At 44.6% G+C, this 26,287-nt stretch overlaps 1 protein-coding gene and 1 pseudogene across 2 annotated transcripts; one reads left to right on the forward strand and one right to left on the reverse strand.

The window, feature by feature from the left end:
• Positions 1-2,994: 2,994 nt before the first annotated feature.
• LOC135707921 (putative transporter SVOPL) lies at positions 2,995-18,014 on the reverse strand. Of its 2 annotated transcripts, XM_065229841.1 has the most exons (6): positions 17,939-18,014; positions 4,928-5,051; positions 4,818-4,865; positions 4,423-4,747; positions 3,393-4,364; positions 2,995-3,324 (listed from the first exon to the last, which is right to left on the reverse strand). In XM_065229841.1, the coding sequence occupies exons 2-6, from the start codon at positions 4,953-4,955 to the stop codon at positions 3,132-3,134; spliced, it is 1,566 nt and encodes a 521-aa protein (XP_065085913.1). In that variant the 5' UTR covers positions 4,956-5,051; positions 17,939-18,014; the 3' UTR covers positions 2,995-3,131. The 2 variants fall into 2 exon arrangements, with proteins under 2 accessions (XP_065085913.1, XP_065085914.1); XM_065229842.1 differs by lacking the exon at positions 17,939-18,014 and having other exon boundaries at positions 4,928-5,240.
• Positions 12,499-13,981, forward strand: LOC135707942 (synaptic vesicle glycoprotein 2B-like; annotated as a pseudogene).
• Positions 18,015-26,287: the final 8,273 nt, after the last annotated feature.

Here is a 26,287-nt window from a genome sequence, read left to right on the forward strand (position 1 = left end):
CCTTCAGATCTTCTGCTTTAAACGTGTCGAAATAAATTTTCTATTTATAATCTAAAAATCTGTGATTCTCGGTAGGAAAAGTGAAAAATCGGTAGTTTTGAACCTTTCGTCTGTGAATCGGTAGGCACCCCGAAAATCGGTAGGACTACCAATAAATCGGTAGGTCTGGCCACCCTGGATTCCTGTCTGAAGTAAAGTCATATAATTCAAAATATACAAAATCCTGCAAACTGGCAACTTTGATTTCTTCAATAATAATCTGCACCCCGTGAAAATACTCAAGCTTTTACAGAGCGTCTTCGTTCTATGTAACATAATTTTTTTATCAGTGCAGTTGGGTTTTTGATCTAATTTCCGTCATACTACGCACAACCCGCGGTTTACCTCTCTTTTTCGAACGGGTTTGAACGAAAAATGGAATATTTTTTTTAAAGATGACTTCTAAATTTATTGGATTTGATAAGGAGTAACAAATTATTGAGATATTGTTTAAAATCTAATATTGCTTCTTGATTCTAAATTCGTCCTACGAGTTTCAATTTTGCCCAAACGCATTGAAACGCCATTAGATTTTCTTCGTCCTACGGATAAACGTAGAAAAAAAGGATCCGCTACGAGCGCTTCTTTTGTTTTGAGAACAATGAGCGTAAATATTCATACAATGCGCTCTAATAGGATTTAGGTTTTTTTTGCTTTATTTTCCCCTATTCTGTATTTCGTTTCGAACGAAATTCTCATACAAAAAAATATTTTTTTGTATGAGAATTTCGTTCGAAACTAAATACAGAATAGGGGTGTATAGAGACTTTCAGCCCGTAGCTGGTTCGTCTCTTTGAAGGATTGGGGCTCCTGAGGGGGTCCCGGATAGAGAAAATAAATAAATTACATAGTGTTTGTTACAGAGTTTAAGTATGTCAGAGTTCTGTGTCGATTGTTTTAACAGTAAGGAAGGTGAACGAAGTTGTGGTTAATTTCCGAGAGAGAGGGTCAATGTCCGTAGCCTGCGGGGTTGTCATCGTTGTTCTTCCGTTTGACATGTCATTTAGAGAGCTGGTGTTGTCCAAGTGCCGTCGTTCGTCCGTTGTCGTGTCATTGTTTGTTGCGGGGTTCTACGGTTCTACGTATATTGATAATAGCCTGTGTCTTTAAGGAAGTCGAGAAGTGATCTTTCCCTGTCTGGGTCATTGGATAGTGCGTCTCTGATGCTGAGACCGATACCGTATTGGTCTCGGAGGTTTTGATGTGCAGGGCAATTTATTATGAGATGCTCAACTGACATTTTGGTTGAGCACCCCATACATTGCTTGTGGAATCCATCACGGGATCCGAGATCGTGTGAGAATCTGGTGTAGCCGCAGCGTAATCTGGACAGTACTCTCTGGTCCTTCCAGTTGTTGGTGTCGGACCAGCATTTCGATTCTCCTTTTATTTTGCGTAAGAAAGGGTCTCGGGTATTAGCCCATTCCTTGTCCCATGCCGAAGCGATGATCATTTTGATCCAGATTTTTAAAACCGCTGCAGGGACTTCCGGTTCCACTGGGGTTTTCGATCTGCCGATCGCTGCCAGCTTGTCCGCAGCCTCGTTTCCACTGATATTGCAGTGGCTGGGAACCCAGACATATATGGTGTTGCTGTTGGAAGCCATTTTGATTGCTTGCACTAACGGGTGTCGGTTCTTCGGACTCTCAAGGGCCTTCAGCACACTGGCCGAATCGGTAATGATGACCTTCCAGGAAAAGCTCGACTCCGTAACGCCTGAGAAGATGGCAGCTGCCTCAGCCGAGAAGATCGATGTAGGCTTAGGAAGGCCTCTGCTGGTATCTAGGTTGGGGCCGAATACGCCATAGCCGACTTCGCTCGCTGTTTTTGAACCATCAGTATAAATGAGCTCGTATCCATTCAGCGTTGCTCGTTGAAGCGCGGGACCACAGTGTGGGGGTTCAGATTTTCTTTGGTTGGTTTATTTAATGCCCATATGATCTTAGGCGGAGAGTGGTCCCACGCTTCGTCTCCGACCCAGTGGACCCTGGACACTGGGGGGGAGGTTCTGTTGGGTGAAACCTTGAAGGAGCTTGTTTGCCTCTTTGAGGAGGAACACTCCCTCGTCATCACCGGTCGTCTTCTCCAGGAAACTAGTGGCTTTGAAACATACGGCTTTTGCGAATATGTATCGAAAGGGGAGGATTCCAGCCTCGACACACGTGGATGCTGCGGGAGTGCAAGGAAGAAGACCAGACACACGGCGGATGCATCGGTTGAAAGTTGGTGCGAGTTTATCGATTACATTATCGAAATTTCTACACAGTATTCAATCACTGTGTGTGGTGGTGTCCGGTTGGTCGTCATCAGCAGCAGCAGTGCTGCTGCGTAGCGTTGCATATTTTTCTCCAGTACACAACGAAAGGCTGCCCGCAAGCAGCGAGCTGCAGCCCACATGAGCGTCCATTCACCGAAGAAGGAGGAAGAAGCCGCCCCGCTACTGATCGGAATCATTAGCATTTCACGAGTCGCTGTGAGCCATGTATGCCAAGCGCGTCAGCCTCGGTCCAAACAACATACATATCGCTAGCTTCATCAGTGTTTATTTCGCCACACATTTTTTTTTTGGTTTGCACCCCTGTATAGTCAACAAAGACGTACTTCTACGTCAAAATGTCAAGTGCCGACCGGTTGGTTAGGCCCTTAAGAATGTGAACGCGTTAGACAATTTCAAGGGCATGTACGGGAGGATTCGAAGTAGAAGTCCAGAGTTCTTCAAAGAGCGTTTGAGTCTTCATCAAAATGTTCAGAAATCATCTACGAATAGTAAAAAGTCCAGAGGATCTTCAAAATTTGAATATTGAGTACCTAGCTCTAGAGAGCATATACAGAATTTTTAGAGAACTTATAAGCTATGTTCAAAATGTTACCAAGCGATGCCCTGGAAATCAACTCACTAGTCCATACTTATTCTCCAAATACCGCCACTAATCCGTCTCACAGAGTAGAGTAGATCGTCGATGAATGGATGGTGAAATTATCTCCGGAAAGCCACTATACACACCGATTTTAGAAAACATCACATACAAATCTCCCATCATTGAGTATATGAGACATAAAAGTCCATTTGATCCGTTGAATACAAATCAATCTTACGTCGTCTTCGTTTGCACCGATTGCCGAATGTTCGGTATAAAGAACGTCAATAGCCCACAGATGATCAGCAATACCGAAGCGATCCCGAACGTCAACTCACAGTGCCGTTCCAACAGAATTCCCAACATGTTGGATCCGACCACACTTCCCAGCCGGCCAACCATCAGCGCGATGCAAACGGCCATTGCCCTAGAATAGATCAAAAACAATTTCGGTAAGCTCTTCCCGCAGGCATCCCCAACATGACCTTGACCTACCGTAAACTGGTCGGATAGAGATCCACTATGATCGCGTTGACCACGACCGCCGTATATCCGCTGCACAGGAACACTATATACAACCAGATCACCGCAATCGGTATATCCACTACGAACAGCAGTAGCCCAGCTACGCCACAGGTCACGAACACGAACACCAATATGGGCAACCTTCCGACGGCGTTGATAATCATTCCGATGACGGCGAATCCCACCGCGTAGATTAGCTCCAGGACAAACGAAAGCTGAAAAGCAGCCGGTTCCAACATCAGGTTGCCCTGCTGATCTTCCTTTACGGCGCTGAAGTTTCCATACTGGTAGATAACCTCGCACATGGTGGCCCTACTGACGCCGGAGTCCCTCACGATAACCAGCTGGTTGACAATCTCCGGGAAGAACATGAACATCCCGTGTGCCGCCAAGTACGTGCCAAACTGAAGAATACATACAATCACCGTCTTCTGCAGATGTTGACTCATAAATAGCGGAGCAGTCTGGTTCCAAACCAGTTGCATGAGGGCTAGACAACCCTTAGTGTTCCTCAGCGCATCCCGCTTCTCCCGTTCCTGTTGATCATCCGCATCTTCTTGGATGGATTCAATCACAAGCGGAACTGATTTTCTGCACAGGGAGTTGAACCGATACACCCACTGGATGGCCTCGATCGCTTGCTTCGTGTCACCTTGGTTGAACGTGAACTTGGGGGTCTCGGGGAATTTAAGCAATATCAAGGCACAGATCAGTCCCGGTAAGCTGCATACAATCAGATAGAGCCGCCAGGGTCTATAGATGATGCCTAAGAAGGGAAGAGGCAGCTCCCAGCCCTGGTTGATCACGATGTAGGCAAGACCGGGAAGTAATATACCACCTGTTCCGAACACCACGGAAGCTCCCATGATAGCCCGGGATGCATTTTTGCGGCTATGGAATTCTCCCAAATAGGCGTAGGTGGCCGACGATGGACCGGAAATGCTGCAAAATAAATGATGGTTGAAGTTGTCTGCCAAAAAATCTAGAATCTGGACCTCACAAGAATCCCACCATGAACCGCAGGAAGACGATCACCCAGAAATTGGCGGTGAAACTGGAGACCGTGCTGATTACGAAGGTGATTAACAACGCCGGGATGATGATTTTCCGCCGACCGTACGTGTCCGCTAGGAATCCCCAGAGATGCGAGCTGACGATAACCCCGGCAAAGCCCACTGCACTGAGCACACCTTTTTCCTTCGTAGAAACATCCAAGTCCTGACCAATCACCGGAATGATGTAGCTAACACCGAGGATTTCCAGCAAAAATGAAGCCAGGATGGTTCCCGACACTATTATCAGGACTACGTTGAAAATGCCGAATTCTGCAACCGAAGAACTTAGTTAAGGCACATTTGCTATGTTTATCAGGGTCGCATTTGTAAGGTTCCTTACTTGCCATCGCTAGAGCATCCTCCATAGTCAAGCTGCTCGATTTGCCAACTGAAGTTTGAAAAAGAAAGTTGAGTAAAGATTCGAATTTTCCCGCCTGGATTTAAACGTACCTGATCCCTTCCTTTCTACGATCTCCATCCTGCAGCAGGTGTTCCAAAGTTCAACGTACTATTCGTGCTGGATCCAGACGCAAACTGTACCTGTCAATGGGATTAACAAACTACAAGCTGCACGCTTTGCGTACAGGTTGATACTCTTAATAAATGGCAATCGGAGAGGCTCGGATAACTGTTTCTAACCAAATTTAGCCCATCTTTGTTATCAGCATGCCCTCTATAATAACACGAGTAAACGTATCGTAAATTATACAAACACGCGGCCTAACAGGGGAAGCTACCTTCATGGCAGCTGCTGCTTTGTCTCGCTTGGTCTGTGTTCTTAGTTCTTATCATCGAATGATGATGATGATGATGAAAATTTCATCATCTGGCTTATCAAACTAAGCAACAGGAGTCTGCGTGCGAATGATGGAGATAATGCGGAAGTTTGTTTGACGAATTCGCGATCATTTCTATGGCTATATTACTATTTGAACCGTTCCGGGGTTCGGTAGACGAGTTCAACGAAGTGAGAGAGCTCAGCATGTTAGGAATTGTTAGATTGTTGGAATGCACTAGAAGATGTTCTGTAGAATTTCAGAAGGATTTGCTTGGAATCGAAAGCCGATATGCTGTGGAATCCCAGGTGGGATTCGGAAGACAGTGAATTTAAGGCGGGATTCTGTGGAAACTCAGACGACAGAATTCTGTGGTATGTTAACTGGTTTGCATGGAATTTAAGACGATATTCTGTGCAAGCGCAAGCGGGACTCTCATAGCAGGATTCAGATGAATTACGAATTTCCTAGGAATCTCTATGGAATCGGCGATGGATTGACTTGGAATCCAAGGTAGGATTCTGTGGAATTCCGTAGCAACCCAGGCGGCATTCTCAAGTTAGGGCTAAACTAATCTTCGACTGGTTTGCTTGAAGTCTAAGGCTGGAATCTTGGCCAAGATTTGTTAATTTAAACACAATTTAGATCCCTATAACTACGGGTAAAATTAGTCTGCATAAGCTCGCCATAATACTTAAAAATACTAATCTAAACGCTACAATATTTTATTTAAAACGTTGCCGTCTTTGAACTTGTCCTATCTCAGGAGATATAAAGTTATGCCGTCTTTCGTACAGCGCAAAAAGTTTTACGATCTTAATCTAAAACTAGCCCTGATGAAGATCTCATATCTTATCCCCTGGATTGAAACGATGACAATGATAAAACTGTAATCAGCACGTTTTCTTGGAGACTGAAAAGCCGAAACAAACAAAAAATTCCCCGAATTTCTAGATTTTTTTCAAAGTTTTCGGTCTTTCCTTGAAGTAAATGGAACTGTTTTAGAGATCTCTACTGTTCAATAAAGATCTCTAGACTTTCCTGAATTTCTTAGAACTTTTAACAAGTTCCCGTAATTTTCCAGAAGTTAATTAAACTGCTTTCAAATTCTTCGGTTTTTGATCCTTGAAGCTCATAAAACTTCCTTTGAAATTTCTAAAATTCCCTGAGCTTCTTTGGACTTGCCTGGAGTTTTCGTTCCTCCATGAAGCTCTCCAAATTTACAAGAAATTCTCGGAACTTCTCTTACGTTCTAAAAAATATTCCTTATATTCATGGAACTTCTCTGAAGACCCCACAGTTTTCTAGAAATTTTTGGAACATTATAGAAATTCGCGGAATATTATATAGTTCCTCGGTACTTCTTGAAAGTTCCTGCAATTAATACTAAGAGCATCCCTGAACATAATAAAACCACAGAGAACAGACATTCAAGTTTGAACAAATTTTTTGAAGAATTCAAATAAAATACGTTAGAAACACTAGCGCCGCCATACGAAATGTTGCGACTCGAGTTATCACTTTTTGCGATTAATTAGTTAACTGAACTAAAATTTGGGTTGATCTTATTGACCGTGTATTCAAATGAACTGTCAAATCAGTTCAAAACAAACAAGACAAAGCAATGGAAATCAATCGAGTTTCTGCGGACTAAACTCTTTTACAGTTTCCTGTAGATCTACAACCGTTTTCGCTCCAATTTGAACTGGGCATAGTAGTCAGGAGCAAAACTTACTTTTTTATTAGTTCACTGGCGGCGTATCTTCAAATGATTCAATGATGGTGTGAACTCTAATAATTAACCCTCATTTAAATTCAGAAAAATGTGGTAAGATTTGAACACTGCTTACCCTGCATCCGTTCATCCAGGAATTCTAAAAGCCTCCGGGGGAAGTGGTCGGAACATAAATTTTTTGTTGCAAGTGCTTGGACTTTACGTGAGAAGAAAATCTCCTGTAGTTTGTGCAGGAAAATTGTGAAAAGATTTTCGCTTGGTAACACCTTGTTTATTTGCGCACCAATGAAACTCGTTATGCGCCAACCGATGCTGCCGAGTTACAGGACAAAGAGAACTTTTACAGTCAACTGAATGCAGTCGTGGATAAAATTCCGAGAGGTGACATCAAGATCTACATCGGCGACTTCAATGCGAAGATCGGCTCCGACAACACGGATTATGAGCGTGTCATGGGGCGCCATGGTCTTGGCGAAATGAGCGAAAACGGTGAGCTGTTGGCAGAGTTTTGTGGCAATAACGACATGGTGATCGGGGGTTCGCTCTTCCCCCATCGACCAGTGCACAAAGTCACGTGGGTTTCCCGTGATGGACATACCGAAAATCAAATCGACCACATCTGCATCAGCCGAAAATGGAGAAGGAGCCTTCTTGACGTTCGGAACAAACGCAGTGCCGACATCGCGTCTGACCACCATCTCCTCGTTGGAGAGATCCGCCTTCGTATCGCGCGGGTCCAGCGGCGGGAGGAGCGGCTCGGACGGCGATTCAACACACGCCGATTGGAAGATCCAGCAGTAAAAAGGTCATTCGTCGAGGAACTGGAGACCAGAGCTGCGGATATTCCTGATGGTGGCAGCGTAGAAGAGCAATGGACGGCGATCAAGGATGCCTTTACTGAAACGAGTGAAAACAACCTGGGCGAGCTGCGCGCTCAGAGAAAGGAGTGGATCACGGATGACACCTGGAGGAAGATAGAGGAGCGGAGAAATGCAAAAGCCGCGATAGAGCGGGCGAGAACCAGAGGAGCGAAGAACCAGGCCCGCCAACTGTATTCGGCTCTCGAGAAGGAAGTGAAGCGCTCGTGTAGGCGGGATAAGCGAGCGTGGGTGGACTCCCTAGCCGATGAAGGTGAGAAAGCCGCAGCAACAGGCGATATCCGTCTCCTCTACGATATCTCACGACGCCTGAGTGGAGCAAGGATGAATCCTAGGATGCCAGTGAAGGACGCGACTGGTCAGTTGCTCACCGACCCCACTGATCAGCTGAAACGCTGGTTTGAACACTTCGAACAGCTTCTACAAGTTTCGTCGGTCAACCAGCCATCAACATCTCGGCATGAACCGCCAAGAGTGCGACGCATCACTCGCGTCAATTCTGAGGCGCCATCCCTACCGGAGATCGAAGCTGCTATCCGAACCATGAAATCCAACAAGGCTCCCGGGGTCGATCGCATATCAGCAGAGATGCTCAAAGCTGACCCCATGCTATCTGCACAAATGTTGCATCAACTATTCTGCAATATCTGGGACACCGCGACTTTTCCGGCTGACTGGATGCAGGGCGTCTTAGTGAAGGTCCCAAAGAAGGGGGACCCAACTGTATGCGATAACTGGCGTGGCATTATGTTACTGTGTTGTGTTCTCAAAGTTCTATGCAAAGTTATCCTCAACCGGATACAGGAGAAGATCGACGCGACTCTCCGACGGCAGCAGGCGGGATTCCGTGCTGGAAGATCCTGTGTGGACCATATTGTCTCGCTCCGCATAATCTTGGAGCAGGTCAACGAATTCCAAGAGTCCCTTTACTTGGTTTTCATTGACTACGAAAAAGCTTTCGACCGACTCAACCACGAAAACCTGTGGGGCGCCCTAAGGCGCAAGGGAGTTCCGGATAAAATCGTCAACCTCATCGAAGCTCAGTATGAGGCTTTCACGTGCAGGGTGCTGCACAACGGAGCCCTATCTGACCCTATTCGGGTAGTCGCTGGAGTGAGGCAAGGATGTATTCTATCACCGCTACTGTTCCTCATCGTAATCGACGAGATAATGGTTGGTGCGATCGACCGTGTGCCGAACCGTGGGTTGCTCTGGCAGCCTATTACAATGGAGCATCTAAACGACCTAGATTTGGCGGATGACGTTGCTTTAGTATCACAACGGCGTTCTGACATGCAGAGTAAGCTCGACGATCTCGCCGAACGCTCCTCAGCGGCAGGTCTCAACATCAACGTCAGCAAGACTAAATCGTTGGATATCAACACGGGAAATCCATCCAATTTTACGGTAGCTGGTCAGGAAGTGGAGAAGGTTGAAAGTTTCCAATATCTTGGCAGCCAGATAGCGTCGGACGGCGGAACCAAGAGTGACATAGGTGCACGGATCAAGAAGGCAAGGGCTGCTTTTGCGAGTTTACGAAACATCTGGAAGTCAAATCAGATTAGTCTCCGCACGAAGATCCGAATTTTCAACTCTAACGTGAAATCTGTACTGCTGTACGCTAGCGAAACATGGTGCGTATCAGCGGAGATCACACAGAAGCTGCAGGTGTTCATCAACCGATGCCTGCGGTATATAATTCGTGCTTGGTGGCCTCACAACTGGATTTCGAATGCCGAGCTCCATCGACGGTGTCACCAGAAGCCGATATCGACAGAAATTCGGGAACGTAAGTGGAGGTGGGTTGGCCACACTCTACGGAAGAGCGGAAATGAAATCTGCAAACAAGCGCTGGATTGGAATCCAGCCGGACATCGCAGCAGAGGCAGACCCAGGGGCTCATGGCGGCGAAGCCTAAACAAGGAGATTAAGCAAGTCGACCGGAATTTGACCTGGGCCCAGGTCAAGGCGAAAGCAAACAATCGCCCAGGATGGAGATCTTTCACGTTGGCCCTTTGCGCCAGGGATGGCGCTCAGGACACTTAAGTAAGTAAGTAAGTAAATGAAACTCGCACTTGCGGCCCATGTTTTGATCGGATTTAAACAAACAATGTTTTGCTCACAACAATTTTGACATTTATGTTAAGATGACGTCTGCCGGTCATCGACGTCGATGGGCAGCGACACTAGCACCACCACGATATTGCTAGTTTCAAATGTCTATTCAAAATAGCAGTTAAATTCCTTACACACCTTAGGAATTTGACTTAGATGTCTGTTATCTGTGATAAAACCACAAACGAAGTGACAGACGACTACCTGGCAAAGAAATCAATTAAAATAATGTGGTTCGCTGTAATATAATTTTCTTAGAAGCTTGTGCCATCAGCCACCAGAAGGGCTAGTAATTTTGTTTTGATTTGAAAAAAGTTGACCCCCTGATCAGGATCTCGAGGTATATTATAAGCTAGAATTTCACGTGTATACTAGCCCGCGTAGTGAGAAAAATCTGAACTATTGTGCGCCAAGAAATAGGGTTTGACATTCTGAACAACTTTTTCGAATACAGTAACTTTCTATCTGGTCAGGATCTCAAGATATTTCATGTTGTAAATAACCAATTAAGTCAAATCGCACGTAATATGGACACCGTTCACGCGGTTTCCATTAATACTTTCCCTATTATCAGCATTTGTTTTGGCGTTTACTGTAATCAAAGTTTAGCTTGTTCTGTTCAAAACAAGTTTTTTGAGGAATACCCGTCGGTTTCAGATCGATTGGTAGCTCGATTGGTAGAGTCGGATAAAAAGCAGGTTCAAGGCTGGAGATAACTCTGCAGCGCTGAAGAGAACAGTAGCCGAACTGCTAGGCTCGGACTATCCAACCCATTCCCACATATACACGGATGGATCGCTTTCCCAGGCCGGGGTCGGAATTGGAGTAGCCGGAATTTCAGCACCTATGAGTAGCAGCCTACCGCCGCAATGCTCGGTTTTCTCCGCCGAAGCTGCGGCCATCTTTGTTGCCGATACAACACCCTCGGACCGGCCCATACTGGTGCTATCCGATTCGTACAGCGTGATACAAGCCCGTACATCGGAGACCCTGACTAACCCCTGGATACAGGGTATTGTGGAGGCCACTCCTCCGAACACAGTGTTTTCCTGGATCCCTCGGCACTGCGGTATCCCAGGAAACAGCGAAGCCGACAGCCTGGCAGGGCCCCCGTTACACCGACGAAGTACCACTACAGGACATAAAACGATGGATAGTCAGCAAAATGTGGAAAGCCTGGAAAGCAGAGTGGTGCCAATCCCAATCCCTCTTCATCCGAAGAATCATAGGAACGACGAGCAAGTGGACGGATATGTCGTAACTACGGGACCAGAAGGTGGTTTCTCGTCTTAGGAGAGGACATACAAGGATCTCACATAGTTTTGGTGGGACGCAGTTCCACAGAATGTGCTACGTTTGCGGAACCACTGCATCGGTGGAACACATCCTATGCCTGTTTCCGCAATACCAATAACTACGGTAGCAGTACGCACTTCCCAACAGCATTAGGGACATACTGGGCGACGAACCTTCCACTTTAGCGACAGTTATTCATTTCCTCAAGGACGCTGGGCTATACAACAACATTTAGGTTTTTAACTTTCTTTTGGCTGACGGGACATCTCTGCCGGACGGAGGAGCTCCGATCTCTTTTAAAACCCTACATAACTTTGATGTACCAAATTGTTTCTTTTTCTCGTTGCCTGTATTGTTAGTCTTTTTACTGGAATCTGTTTTAATTGCTTCTATTTGAGTACGTGTGAATTGTAAGCCAACTCCGTAACAACATTTGCAGGTAGCAGAACCCGCTCTAGGGCCTCCTATTTTATAGAGATGAACTAGCCAACGGCTAAAAATCTCTCTAATAGTCAAAAAAAAAAACTAGGCTTGTATGGATTCAGAATCATCCAAATTGTTCGCCTGAATTGTTCTAGGTTAGGAATCGGTACTTCTGTCGTATACAATGTTCATCCGACGTTTCGATCTATTTACAATCGTGTTCAAAGACTGTTAAATATTTAAATATTTAAATATGCATTAGGGACTGTTAATCAACGTAGGCAGTTGATCATACAATGTTTTCAACAATCTGCATGGATCTGTATTTGTAGACACTCGTAGAACCGTAGAAAACCGTCTACGTAGTTTATAAACAACCTCTTATTTTCTGTCGAACACCTTATAAAATCCGAATGGTTCAAAAATATAAATTAAATGGCACATTCGGGTTGCCGGAAAGTGTTGATAGCTCTAGCTGTCCGGAATAAATCACTCTCGACAGGAGCCCGCTACACATTCCGCTAGTTGAATATACATTCAGATCGCGAACAAGTCCAATTTGTGCGGATATCCAGAATTTTCCGGATCTTATCGAGCGCTGCAAAAACAAGGCCGTTCAACTCTATAAAGCGCGAAATAGAACAATGTGACTGCAAGTCAGTGTTTACGTGCAACTTAAAACAGTTGAACGCAGACTTCAACCCGAGCGGACCATCATGGATCACTCCAAACCGACGACTGCGGTAACCAACGAGAAAGCTGTAACCTTTGACGATGCTCTCTCGATAACCAGTAAGTATGCCACACTTTACACTTGATGATCCTTCAACCTTCAACCTGCGGACCGTTCCAGAATTCGGCGTATGCAACATCGTTCTGATGGCCATTTTCGAGACGATCGTGACGGCCTCCGTGCTCGAGACGTTGGGTATAAGCTACATGATCGCCGTAGCCGGGTGCGATCTGCAGTTGTCAACCCAAGAGAAAGGAATTCTCAGTGCCGTGCCTTTCCTGGGAGTCAGTGTCAGTTCTCACCTGTGGGACTTCTTAACGGATGCCCGCGGCCGCCGGAAGGTGATCGTGCCGACGCTGTTGCTGACATTCGTCGTAACGGTCATCTCCAGTTTTAAGACCAACTTTTGGTTGATAACCTTCTTCCGATTTTTGGGCGGATTTTTGTGAGTATTGAGAGTAGATGGAAGTTAGGTATTATCTACCGCCCATGGCGGTTGTTCTTGGTAGTCTGCAGCATTCCCGGCCTGATCGCGGGTTTCATCTTGATCTGGTTTCCGGAAAGTCCCAAATTTGTGCTCATGCAGGGGGACGTCACACAAGCGATCGAGACGGTTCAGTGGATTCATCGATTCAACTGCGGTAGGAAGGTGGAACCGCTTCCGATTGAATCGATCCTCGGTGAAACGGAGGCTCAGCAATCGAAAGATCGTCGGGCCGAGTTGAGCAGAACGAAGGGAATCTCTGCGTTGGCAAAACTGGTTTGGAACCAGACGGCTCCGCTGTTCATGGGATCGTTCCTGAAGAAGACCATGATCGTGTGCTTCCTTCAGTTTGGTACGTACCTAACCTCACACGGAACGTACATGTTCTTCCCGAGTATTTTGAATCAGGTCATGGAGGCTCGGGAGATCGGTCAGGATCGTTTCAGTATTTGCAAAGTTGTTTACGAGCGGGGAAATTTCAGCACTACGGAGCTGGATGCCGATGAAACGTGTCACCAAAAGTTGGACGTGACCATTTATGAAATGTCGTTCATTTTGAAGGTGATCTACGCTCTATGGTTCGCCATTATCGGAATGATCATCAACACCGTGGGAAGGCTGCCGATTTTGGTGTTTGTTTTTACTGGCTGTGGCATCGCGGGGTTACTGATGACCTTTGTGGACATCCCAACGCTCGCTGTCTGATGCTACATGATACTGGTGATGTGAGGCTTTGCTATACTGCCCGCGATCACGGTGGACCTGTTTCCGAATAATTTGATGTAAGGATCGTGGTGAGAAGTTAGGTCATCAAACTTTTCTGAACGATGTGATTCTACAATTCTAGGGCAATGGCCGTCTGCATATCGTCGATGTTTGGCCGTCTGGGAGGAGTTGCCGGCGCTAATCTGTTTGGTTTGCTGCTGGAAACCCAGTGCGAGCTGACCTTTGTCATCCCTGGAACGCTATTGATCGCCTACGGGCTGCTATCGTTCTTTATTCCGAACATCTACAGACGAAGCACAATGCCGGAAATGATACACAGCGTTTCTTCCAGAGTGTGAGCAAGGTTTTTTAATGATAAAAAGGGTTCCTTCCTGAAAACTGAATTATATTTATGATTGGAAATCAAAGGAAACTTACAGTGGGTGATTGTGTTTTGCGGGCAGCGTGGCTCGAACTAACATTGTCAACGATGGGAACATCCACAGCTTTTGAAGCACTAATTGAATGCCGCTCGAGTTTGCGATCAATTAATTCGTATGCCTATCGTCACATGAATTAATTTATTGGACTCGATTCGGCAGAGGCAAGGGTTTTTATTTGTAGATGTAGGAGGACACCATATTGGCTGAAAACACCATAACACCACATAGTCGTCTGATTCAAGTGTTGAGATATGCGAACAACCGATGGTAGTATAAAAAACAGCATCCACTTTAGAATGTACCGCAATATAGCTTTCCCCTCGCCCGGAATAGGGTTTTGGATTTACAAACGGGGAAGCAGGAAAATTCCAATTCAAATGATCCGTACGTAGGGTTTTTGATCTAATTTCTGTCCAACTAAGAACAACCCGCGCTTTACCTCCTTAATTTCTCTCAAAGATGAGTCATTGGGACGGTACTAATGGATATTTTTAGTCGCTATTGAAAATTCAATCGATTGCTGATGTTTTGTATGGGCCCAAATTAGGGACAATTAGGCCGACATTACATCCATTTCCCCTATTATAGATCTTTTCTGATCGATAGATTCTGATTACGACGAAGTAGTGCTCTACCCTACTTTGATATTGTCATTTGGTAGTGAAAATGATTTTAAAGTCCGTCAATGCACTATGGGCCTGGAATGCAATCTGATAACTCCGAAACGTCATGGTGTCTTGAGCAAATTTTCTCACAATAATTAGAACCATCTATTGACACGAACAGATAGTTTGAAACCCAACCGCATAGGTGACGTAGAAATCCAACTATTTACTCTGACATTCAGGAGACTTGACGTCTTGGACAAAGTTGTTGATCCTATAACTGATGTCAGAACTCAGCACTCACCAACTACCTACTAGGAGATCAAACATACAGCACCCGGTCGACTCAGGCGACAAGAGCAAGCTCCGGAACACCCAGGGTCGGCTAGCTACCGGGTAATCAGAGGGTTTCGCGATACAAAAACGAAGAACTTTCACTTTTCTTTAAACGCATTTATTTTCCACTTTCTGTATTACGTGCGTGTTGTTCTGTGTTCATAATTTCGTGTAATATGTGTCGTGTAGCCTAATCGCGTTGTTTACTGTACCGGTACATACCGCTGCTGCCGTTGATGGTGAATCGGGATGGCCGACACAGTGACTCCTGTCCTACTGTGCGGCCGGAACTCTCGCCAGATTGGCGAAGCGAGCGGATGAAAGGCCAGTGGGCGTTGCTGGACGGTGGGATGGCAGGCGTCGTCCTTCGTTGGCACGATCGGCCGACCGTGGCAAAGCCACCTTGGTCAAACCGAGAAGGGAAAACTCCTTTACGATTATGGCCTACGTTTGGCCAGATAATATCGTTTGATCCTTGATAATTAGGCTCGGAAACTGTTTCCAATTTTACGAGCCGGCCGTGTGCTGACGGATGATCTTTTTAAGGTCCAATATAAAAAAGAGGTCCTGAACGTTAAATTTCCCTAGCGCACACTAGATGCTGCTAGGGGGGGTCTCCTGGTTATCGTTCAAAACACCAACCACTGCACTTAGCAAATTGAAATGCGTCTTAGCACACGGACGCCTGATATTGAAAGAGGTCGATTTTGGGCAATGGCCGTTCTTTCTCCCAATTTTCCATCATCCCGTCAGCCTTGTTTTGTACAGTTGTTTGTAGCTCTATGGTGGACATAACGTAACGGCACAACATTTTCACAGCGGTACAGAACCCTATCACTTCTGTGGTATACTGCTGTTCTTGCACAAGAAACGTGAAGGTTCTGAATATATAATATAAATGACAAAAATCTATGAACTTGTGACCAAACGGTTACAATCCAGATCATGGAATTCTCACCAACTAAACACTTATGTGCACAATGAATACCCCAAAAAACCGTTCCGGTATTCAAGAACAAAAAAATCATGAAAACCTGAATTACTAGTTCACATTAATTCATGACTTAGTTCCCGAAAACGTGATCACGCAAATATGAACATAATATGTAGTTCACGCCTGCGCAGGGCGAGCAGCAAATTCGTAACGCTTTAGTAAATCTATGTATGGGGGAATGGATGTAATGTCGGCCTAAATGCCCCTAATTTGGGCCCATACATAAATTCAACAATCGACTAAATTTTCAATAGCGACCAAAAAATATCCATTAGTACTGTCCCAATGACGGGTTCATCTAGATAAAATTGATAAATAGCAGATTTTTACCGATGGGCCAACATTAGAGCCATTTCCCCTATATAAAAATTAATTTCTGTCTGTCTGTCTGACCCTTAAGCTGGGTTTAGACAGGGCAAGTCAATTGATCAAGTCAGTTGAATTCAATTGGCTTGAAAAGTTGAGCCTGGTTCAACTTTTTTCAATTCAAGTGAGTTGATCAAGTCAGATGAATGGCATGGTTTACATGTTAAACTCAGTTGAATTCAACTGACTTGATCAATTGACTTGCCCTGTCCAAACCCTATAAATAAAGCTGGGTTCGGAATCATAGTTTAGTTGCAATGCAAGCGAAGCAACGCTCTCACGGGGTTCAGCTAGTACCAAATAAAATCATGATTTTGTGATATCATGCACCCATAAGCGTGATTACGTTCCTGCATTCGTGAACTTAGATCACGAGCAGAGCTGCAGCTGTCATTTTTAGTGGTTGTTTATTGTTTATGGTCAGTCACTTGTACGGCGGTGGAGCGTCCGGACTAGGGTACTTGTGGTGGCAGCGCAGGTGGCGAAATGTCATGTGGACGGGGATGCAGCATGACTACAGCAGCAACTCATCTAGCTTCGAAGCGGAGTGCAGAGTCGTCTGGGCATACATTAACGGGGCAGGCCAAGTAGGACACAACAATATTCCAGATTAATACACACCCAGACGACTCTGCACACTGGCCAATCCTAGAAGCAGAAGCAACTGCATTCTGCGGGCGTGTGAGGTGAAGTGACAGTGAACTGATGGTGAAGTAACAATTGTCACCTCGGGTGAGATGACTCTCCGTGAAGATCAAATGGCGAAAGAATTTTCATTTCACCAACACTGCACTGTCACCCCACCTCACACGCCGCGCAGAATAGGCCTATGAATCTGTGGAGCTACCTCCGGAGATTTTCCAGATGAAAAAAGTTCAAACTATGACGAAACAAATTGATTGGTACTAGGTTCAATATAACCATTGCAATTCTGCGAGTCTTTGTCACCGGTGGGGTGATAATTATCACCTCGCGTTAGGTGACTCTCCATTTGATTTGCACGGAGAGTTACCTCACACGAGGTGACAATTTTCACACGCACCGCATAATCATGGATCAACTAATAACAATTATGGACCTTACTAGCGTGTTAATCCTATGGAAGTGATCCATAATTGTGGGTGATCCATAACTGTATGTTTTACACCACCGAATTTTTGCTCGTGATAGTCATGATAGTGACAAATGACTTAGTCCCAAATTAAGCGAAGACAACACTGGCCGAAACGGCGCCGGTGGTGTAGTGGTAAGCGTGATTACTTCTCACCCCAGCAGGCCTGGGTTCAATCCCAGTCGGCGCCGCCGGGATGTTCTGAGGCATAACATCTCTAATCACGCCTTCCTTCGGAAGGGAAGTAAAGCCGTTGGGCCCCGGTTCATGAGTTGATGGGTCGATGGGAGGTGGGTCCAGATGTGGGAGCTGCATTGGTGCTCAGCACGGAAAACAAAATCGACGGAAAACAAATCAAGGGAAAAAACACTGACCGAAACTCAGAGCCGGGAGTGTGGCAATGTGGCAAGCAATGTTAAATGTAACTGTAAAATTGTCCTGACGCTATTATTTTTACGTACCTTTAATAGAAATTGAAAATTCACTATCACCCGAACTGTAGTCGAGCGAGCGCGTGGCAGTCTGCACAGAGTCCGTCTGTGCAGACGATGGACCGTTTAGTCGGTGATCAACAAAATAACTGCTACGGAACTACAATATTGCTGCTGTTGCTGTTTCGGTGAAAGTGGAGGTAAAGGAATGTGAGCGGAACACTGTCTCGATCAACCAGCTGTACATCTATTATCAGCAGAGGTGGCAACAGTACATTTTTTGAAAAACCATCGTCCAGAGCGAAACAAAACAGCCAGCACACGGGCGGCCGTTTACAACTACATTCCAAGCGAACAGCGGAGATAGAGAATAAATAAAATCTCGCAGCCTGATTTTTCCAAACAGTTTATTGTAATGAAATTTTAGCTGCAGGCTTGCGTGTGACAGTAAATTACCAACTCCCTTATTTACGCATAATTTTAACATCAATGCTTATGAGTGGTCAGTCTTCATTCTTATCTTTTAATTCCATGCAATAAACATAAAATAAATGCAGTAATTAGCCAGAAATCAGCAAAATTCTACACGACATAAATTTATGTCGCGCGCACCGCCGGTCTTGTCTGCTTCTTTGTGCGAAAATGTTCTGTCGCTGGCAGAAAACAGTTTAGAAATGTCATGACATTTTTGCCGCTTGCCAGTTTGTTTTTGTGTGTCGTCAAAATGGTTATCGCAAAAAGTATCAAATGTTAAGGAAAAAATGTTAAACTCCAGGACTCGTGCCACCACTGATTATCAGGCTATAGATAGCATTTCAGTATTCTCGGCTTGTGCGAAACGTTTGCACCTTCTGGTCGTCGATCAGCTGTGTGACATGACATAGCCAAATATAGTCGAGTTATTTACACACTTACTTTTGTTTTCGCAAGCGCGGCAATTTTTTGATCGACAATAAATTTTACTGAGATCTCAGCAAACATGACGTTTGTTTGCTGAGATTCAGCAAAACATATTCCGATACTCAGAAACCAAGCACCACTTTTGCTGAGAACTCGACTGTGTAAATGTCGGAAAAATACCGAGATTCGGCAGAAAAAATTAAGTGTGTAGATAGCAGGGAAGAGAAACTGATTTTCACGTGGTGGTCAAAATATTTTCTACCGAAAAGTGTTCACGTTCGGCATGAACAAACATAGCAAGCAGACTGACAACTCTTCCGTTTTCTCAGACGACCACTACGAGATAGGCACAATCGTGTCATCTTCCACTTAAAGCTGGGTTTAGACTAGGCAAGTCAAATGATCAACTCAGTTGAATTCAATTGGCTTGAAAAGTTGAGCCTGGTTCAACTTTTTTCAATTCAAGTGAGTTGATCAAGTCAGTTGTTGTTTATTGACTTATTTGATAAGGCTCAAACGAATTAAATTTACGAGGATTCTTGGTCACTATACAATACATCTTAGAACTATAGTCAAAAGGTACAACACAATAAACACTTTATCTTTCGCTATCCAAAAAGCCTCCTCCATCAGAACTGGAGCCGCTTCCAGTGGTTTCATTGTATGGCAGTTACGCCAACGAGGGTCAGAGCGCTTCCATTGCAGCAATGGAAGCAAAACGTGGTCAGCACTCATACACTCATCACTAAGCGGTTGCTTTCCAAAGTCGACGACGCATCGACCAAAATAACTGCTGATGAAGAACAATGACCACACAATGGTTGCTGCTGAGATAACAGACGATCGCGTGGTACACATCGAGAGTGGCCTGCTTTTGTCGACAGCCGAGTGAACACTGAATGATCAAGTCAGTTGAATGGCATGGTTTACCTTTACACGTTCAATTCGCGGTCAAGTCAGTTGAATTCAACTGACTTGATCAATTGACTTGCCCTGTCTAAACCCAGCATAAAGCTTAATGCTTCGAACGAATTTTATTTTATATTTTTTTTTTACACCTGTAACATAGGATTTACATCTTTTTTGCGCTAAGCAAACATAATAATTAGTATAAATGAAGTGCATATTTCACATGATGATTAAATTCATATAGGGGAAATGGTTCTACTGTTGGCCTATGGATCTAAGATTGGGCCCATCGCTAAAAATCTGCTATTTATCCATTTTATCTAGATAAACGCGTCATTGGGACGGTACTAATGGATATGTTTGGTCGCTATTGAGCTTGAGCTTGAGCTTGATTGACCGCCCACGGTTGCTACTCTGTTACTGCCAGATCAGCTGTAATTACACAGAGAGCCAATAGACGATGCTTGGGACTAGCAATCATCCTCAATGTGTAAAAACTGGTGATCTTAAATTAGGCAATACCAGCGCCGGCTGCGCCCGAACACAGGTCAAGAAAGGAATGGGAAGAATTGTGTTGACATGACACTCGCTTTGATGGAAGCCGAGAATACCTCTGCACTTCCACGAGGAATCACTGGGATGTTGGATAAGAGGATTGGGTTTGCAGCAGGGTTCGTTTTGGTAAACGATAAGCTGAATTGATGTCTTAACGATCATATAGCGCGAAGGAGCTTGGGACTAAACCCACGGTCTTCTGCTCAGTAAACAAAAACGTTTGCCACTAGACAGACGAGCACCTTTTTAATCACCGAGTTGCTGTTATTACCATGTAGTCATATTAACAAATAAAACGATTGACGAATCTTGAATGTGGATGGGCCTGAGATTAGACTCATGATGTTCTGCTCAGTAAGCAAAAACGGTTGCTCTAAGGCCACCGAGTCCCTCATATCACATAATACCGTTGCTCAAATTTTTGTATCCATTCAAACCCGGAACCAACGACAACAACAAGTTTCGCAAAATACACGATACACAAGCGATTTTACCATACATTTCTTTGATATGTAAGGACCTGGGACCGCATTTTTCTGCTCAGTAAGCAGGCCACTGTAACCGACGATCTTTCAAATCAGAAAACTAAAAACTACGAAAAAGTACTTAGGCCTTCATTAAGTTCCACTTTCACGCGACGTTCAATGACAGGGTCCTATCCAGGATTACATCTGAAAAATCCAGAAAAATCTGGTCAACGCCCACCTAAACCTGTTCTAATCCACCTGAAATGACTAACGAATGGAAGACTTTGACTACCCAGCCATGCAATAGTCTCATTCCGTGCCTTATGGCAACTTGATGATTCTATTGCACTCATCTTTTGGCACCACCCAGAGGAGACTTGGTCCTGTACCCAATGCTTAACTTATCTCCATTCCACTCAGCTACTCGTAATTTCTTGTGATATAGTGGGCGGAATATTATTATATGAGACAATTCAATGCAGACGTCTTTCCAAATTTGGCAGATCGACAGGTAAACGGTGAGTTACCACGATAGTTGCTATTGAACAACTCGACAACGTCCCATCGTCAACGCCTGCTATGAGAATTTCCCATTGCAGACGCCAACGAAATGACGTCATCGAGCTATCGATCAACTACCCTGGTTATTGCCTGGTACCTTATAGCACGATGCTAGGAGGCGAACCGGAAGAATCGATGAGCCACCTCTCCCCCCTAATGGATATGTTTGGTCGCTATTGGAAATTTAGTCGATAGCTGAATTTATGTATGGGCCCAAATTAGGGACATTCAGGCCGACATTACATCCATTTCCCCTACTTATAATTCTAAAATTATAACTAATTCAAAATAGTTCTTGACAGGTCTTCCGAAACATAACCATACTATTTTCATGAATTATCTCCTGAGGAAGTTCGTTTCAGTGAACAACTCCTCTAATGAAAAAGGTTCTACCATAGTACCATACTGATTCGTTCTGTGTCTTGGGATAACAAATTTCCTCAATCTCACTCCTCTGAAGTGATGTAGTCTGCTGTACAAATATTCAGGACTCTTTGATTTCAGGAGTTGGTGAATAATTATGTATGCCCTTGATTTAGCGAAGTTATTGAACGAAAACCCAAGAAGACTTTTTTGGACATGGGTCACTGTGGGAAACCTGTTTAAATTATAAACAAAGCATACACCAACATTGATAAGAGAAACGGCTACTGCTCATTGCTCCTTATCAATGTGCTATTGGTCAGTGCAGGAAGGTCGGTTAATTCACCTCGCTCACCTATTGTGCTCCATGCGGGACCATTCCGCCACAGAGTGTTAAGGCCCAAACGCAATGTGGGCGGAAGCGGAACGGAAACGGAAAGTTTGACAGCTGTCACAAATGGCATCAAGATGTCTAAAGCAGGGTTTAGACAGGGCAAGTCAATTGATCAAGTCAGTTGAATTCAACTGACTTGAACGCGAATTGAACGTGTAAACCATGCCATTCAACTGACTTAATCAACTCACTTGAATTGAAAAAAAAAGTTTAACTAGGCTCAACTTTTCAAGCCAATTGAATTCAACTGAGTTGATCATTTGACTTGCCTAGTCTAAACCTAAATTAACTGAAGTCGATTTGGTTCTAACTAGTTTTCAATCCAACAAGTAGGCTTACTAAGATCGGGCCCGTAACGTGGGTAGATCACCTTTTCGTGGTACGTTACGGGATGTAAGATCTACCACCGATTCCTAGTCTTGTCTACTTCAGACTAGGGGAACAGGATTTTTCAGTAATCAAAGGAACACATCTTAGTCCTTGTTACTTTTTATGCCTTGTAGATAGTGACAAGTCCCCGGGTTGCCTTGACCGAGGATGATCTTGAAACAAGGAAAAAATGAGTTAGTCTTCACCTATGTGATTCCAAATCTTCTATTCATTGTTCCCTAGTTTGAAGTGGTTAAGACTAGGGTTCTGATGCATGGTCATTATCAGTGTCATTGCTTGTTTTTGTTGCTAAGAGATCCAATTTTGATTGACAAAGGAGCGAAATTGCGACCGCTAAGCTTGATAGGCTAGGGATCGCTGGAAATCTTTTGAGATGGTTTCATTCATACCTCACGGAGCGCCAATTGACAGTAACTTTGGGTACTTGTCGCTCAGCAAGCTTCTGCGCAAAGTCCGGTATACCTCAGGGCAGTCATCTAGGACCATTGGTATTTCTCCTCTACTTCGACGACGTTCACCATGTTATCACAGAGCCACGATTATCGTTTGCAGACGATCTGAAAGTTTTTCTGCGCATCCGCTCACTCGCCGACTGCCGTTCTCTCCAAAATCAGATTGACATCTTTGCTGACTGGTGTAGTCTAAACCGGCTGGTGGTCAACCCAACTAAATGTACAGTTATTACTTTCTCACGCAAGAAACAACCGATTATTTTCAACTACAAACTACGAGGCACGACTATCGAACGGGTGCACTGCGTGAAAGATTTAGGCATTTTTCTAGACTCAAAGCTGACATACTCACACCATATATCGTATGTCGTCGACAAAGCGTCCAGAACGCTTGGCTTTGTCTTCATGATTACTAAGAACTTCACGGACATTTACTGCTTGAAATCGCTCTATTGCTCTCTCGTACGATCTACGTTGGAATACTGCTCTGCTATCTGGAGCCCGAACTACAATAATGGGGCCGAGCGAATTGAATCTGTTCAACGACGTTTTCTTCGCTTCGCGCTCCGTAAGCTGCCTTGGAGATACCCACTTCGTCTTCCAAGCTACGAGAATCGCTGCCAATTGATCAATATCGAGCCCTTACGTATCCGAAGAGATGTTTTCAGAGCCTTAAGGTGAATTCAGATCTAAGCGTACATTAGCGGAGCGGAGCAAAATTTGCGTTGGAAGGAGAGAGACAACTAGTACTCTTCTCCCTCTCGTACTTTCGCAAAATCTCTCTCCGCGCGTGAAATATCGCTCAGATCTGAATACACCTTTAACCGTCGCCGATACTCTGCAAGGAAGAAACGACTGCGAAGCAATTCTGCAACAAGTGAACATTAATGTTCAACCTCGATCACTACGCAACAGCCTTATGCTGAGACTTCCACTTCTTCGAACTAATTATAGCATAGGGAGCGCTATTTACGGCTTGCAGCTAGTGTTCAACCGAGTAGCGTCGATGTTCGATTTCCACTTGACACGGAATATGCTTGCCCGAAGATTCTCTGCCTTTTTTGCTCACCGAAGGCGCTTGATGCCCAACAGCTAAGTGTAAAATTTAAGACTTATAAATTTTTAGTAAGTTGACAATGCTTTCCTAGTTATTTTCGTTTGTAACTGTAGTAACTGTAGTATATGTATGTCGTCTGTATAATCTGTACTTTTTTTTACAACACATCATTGGGACTATTTCTAGTCTGTTGATGCAACCAGAACAAATAAACAATTAAACAAATAAACGTGACTAAAATCGATTATTTCTAGTGTGGTTTTACCGGCTTCCAAATGTAGCGACAATATGTTGGATTTGTTCTGTCGACGCCCCGCGCGAAATAAGATCAGCAAGATTTTGTTCCGATACGATGTGGCTCCAATTGACTATTGGTAAGTGCGTTGTTTTTTTTTGTCTTTATTATAGAGATTTTTAGCCATATGGCTAATTCATCTCTTAACAGTAGTGCGTTGTGATTTCTACCACCAGATTGGCAACAAAGGTTTTCCAGCGAGAACCACCTCCGTTCAATCAGGCAAGCACAACACTTGAATCTACCCAAGCTCGTATCATCGACGAACCGACGTAACAGCTCATAGAAGTTACTTTCAAAATCTTGCATGAGACGCCATATTTAAATTAAGTTAAACACTACCAGCATCTACTCATAAGATCGCGTTATATTGTTTATATAATGAGCAAGGACACGAACACACGTAAAATTTATATTGACTTGGTTTGTGTCTCACCTCATTTGACAGATCTGATCGCCCGTTGGGTTGGACATTTTGAATTGCGAGATGCTCCAGTGGCATGACGGTTCGTCGGTGCTCGTATCCCGAAGAAGGGTTGATTGATCGCACTTGTTACGTTGTTGATCAACCGTGCGAGGATCACTGCAGCACATAACTCTAAACGTGGCAGCGTCGTGCGTTTATTTCCAACTGGCGCAACCTTGGACTGGTGATTCCCAGCATCGTCGACCGCTCGGATGTATATGCAGGCACCCATGGCTCGCTCGGATGCATCACTGTAGCCGTGCAGGAACATTCGCGACGTCCTGTTAGTGCAGATAACTTGTCTCGGAACCTGAAAAGAGTTGCGAAGGGCCAGACCTTGCACGAAAACTTGCAAGATATCAGTCAACTCACTCCCAGTGCACCTTCAGCTTCCACAAATGTTGCATGAGTAGCTTCGTTTTGATGATGATAGGTGCAAGCAGACCAAGTGGGTCGATGTTGGAGAGAATGATGCGCGTTGTATGCTGAAGGATCTTGGGTGGCTGGACACTAAACAGGTACTGGACTCTCTATATGCAATTTTCACACTGCCGTACTCTAACGGAACTATCAATTCTATACTTTCATCTCCTCATCTATCGTATAAAAAATTACCACTTTAGTCTGTTATTTGAAATTAGCATCTTCAACTGGGAATTCGTCGCTGCACGGCTGCCAGTGCATCCCGAGGGCCTTGATGGTGTTGGGTTCATTGAGCTCGATGGGAATTTTCAATTCGAGGTCCACTTCAGCAATACCTTCCAGGGCTTCGGTGCTATTAGAAGCCCACTTCCACAGGTGGAACCCTCCGGCAGAGAAGATGATGGAATTTTCTTGATGAAAATGCTTCTTTTTTTTTCCTTTATTAACGAGACTTTCAGCCTTAGGCTGGTTCATCTCTAAACCTCCAGAGGGGAGGCTCTCAAAAAAGGTAGGGATGGATGTTCCAGATGGGAACTCCTGAAATCATATTTTTACAGAGTTTTTTGTTTTGTTCCTGTCTCGTTTCAGTTAAGGGGTTTCTGATTCCGGTTGGTCCGTTTACGTTGCGTTAGGTCTGGTGTATAAAGGGTTTGTGTTCGTTCGGGTCGTGGTGATATTTTCGTTCCTTAGCTTTCCTTGTTCGTTACGGTTGGTCATGATAGGGATTTTAAGTGTTATATATGGTTGAAGAGTCCGGCTTCACGTAAAAAGGCGAGTAGGGCCGCTATTCTTGTTGGCTCATTACCTAGAGCATCGCGGATATTCTCAGGAATGTCGTAGCATGTTCTAGCTCCTTCATACTTTGGACAATGACAAATGAAGTGTTCCACAGTTTGCGGCGTGAGGCATATATCGCATATCCTTCTAAAAGGCCCATCTCCCTTGTAGTTGTGGGAGATATTTGTATGGCCAGTTCGGAGACGGGATATCACGACCTGCTCTCGGTGCAGTGATTGATCGTCCCATCTAGTAATATTCTCTTTTAATTTTCTAATAGCTGGTGTTCTAGCTGCTATCCAGTCGCGGCTCCAGGAATCCTCGATAATTTTGGTTACCCATTTTTTTAAGATCTGGTCCTGGTACCTCT

This window comes from Ochlerotatus camptorhynchus, unplaced genomic scaffold (assembly GCF_037179485.1).
Source record: "Ochlerotatus camptorhynchus isolate MF236.1 unplaced genomic scaffold, CSIRO-AGI_Acam_v1.1 ptg000323l, whole genome shotgun sequence".
Lineage (NCBI taxonomy): Eukaryota > Metazoa > Arthropoda > Insecta > Diptera > Culicidae > Ochlerotatus > Ochlerotatus camptorhynchus.

Excerpts from the sequence above, each read along its gene's own strand:
- LOC135707921 (XM_065229841.1), bottom strand. The coding sequence starts at position 4,955 with ATGGAGATCGTAGAAAGGAAGGGATCAG. Across the intron at positions 4,866-4,927 it reads CGTAGAAAGGAAGGGATCAG|TTGGCAAATCGAGCAGCTTG; the intron begins GTACGTTTAAAT and ends TTCAAACTTCAG. Across the intron at positions 4,748-4,817 it reads GGATGCTCTAGCGATGGCAA|AATTCGGCATTTTCAACGTA; the intron begins GTAAGGAACCTT and ends CTTCGGTTGCAG.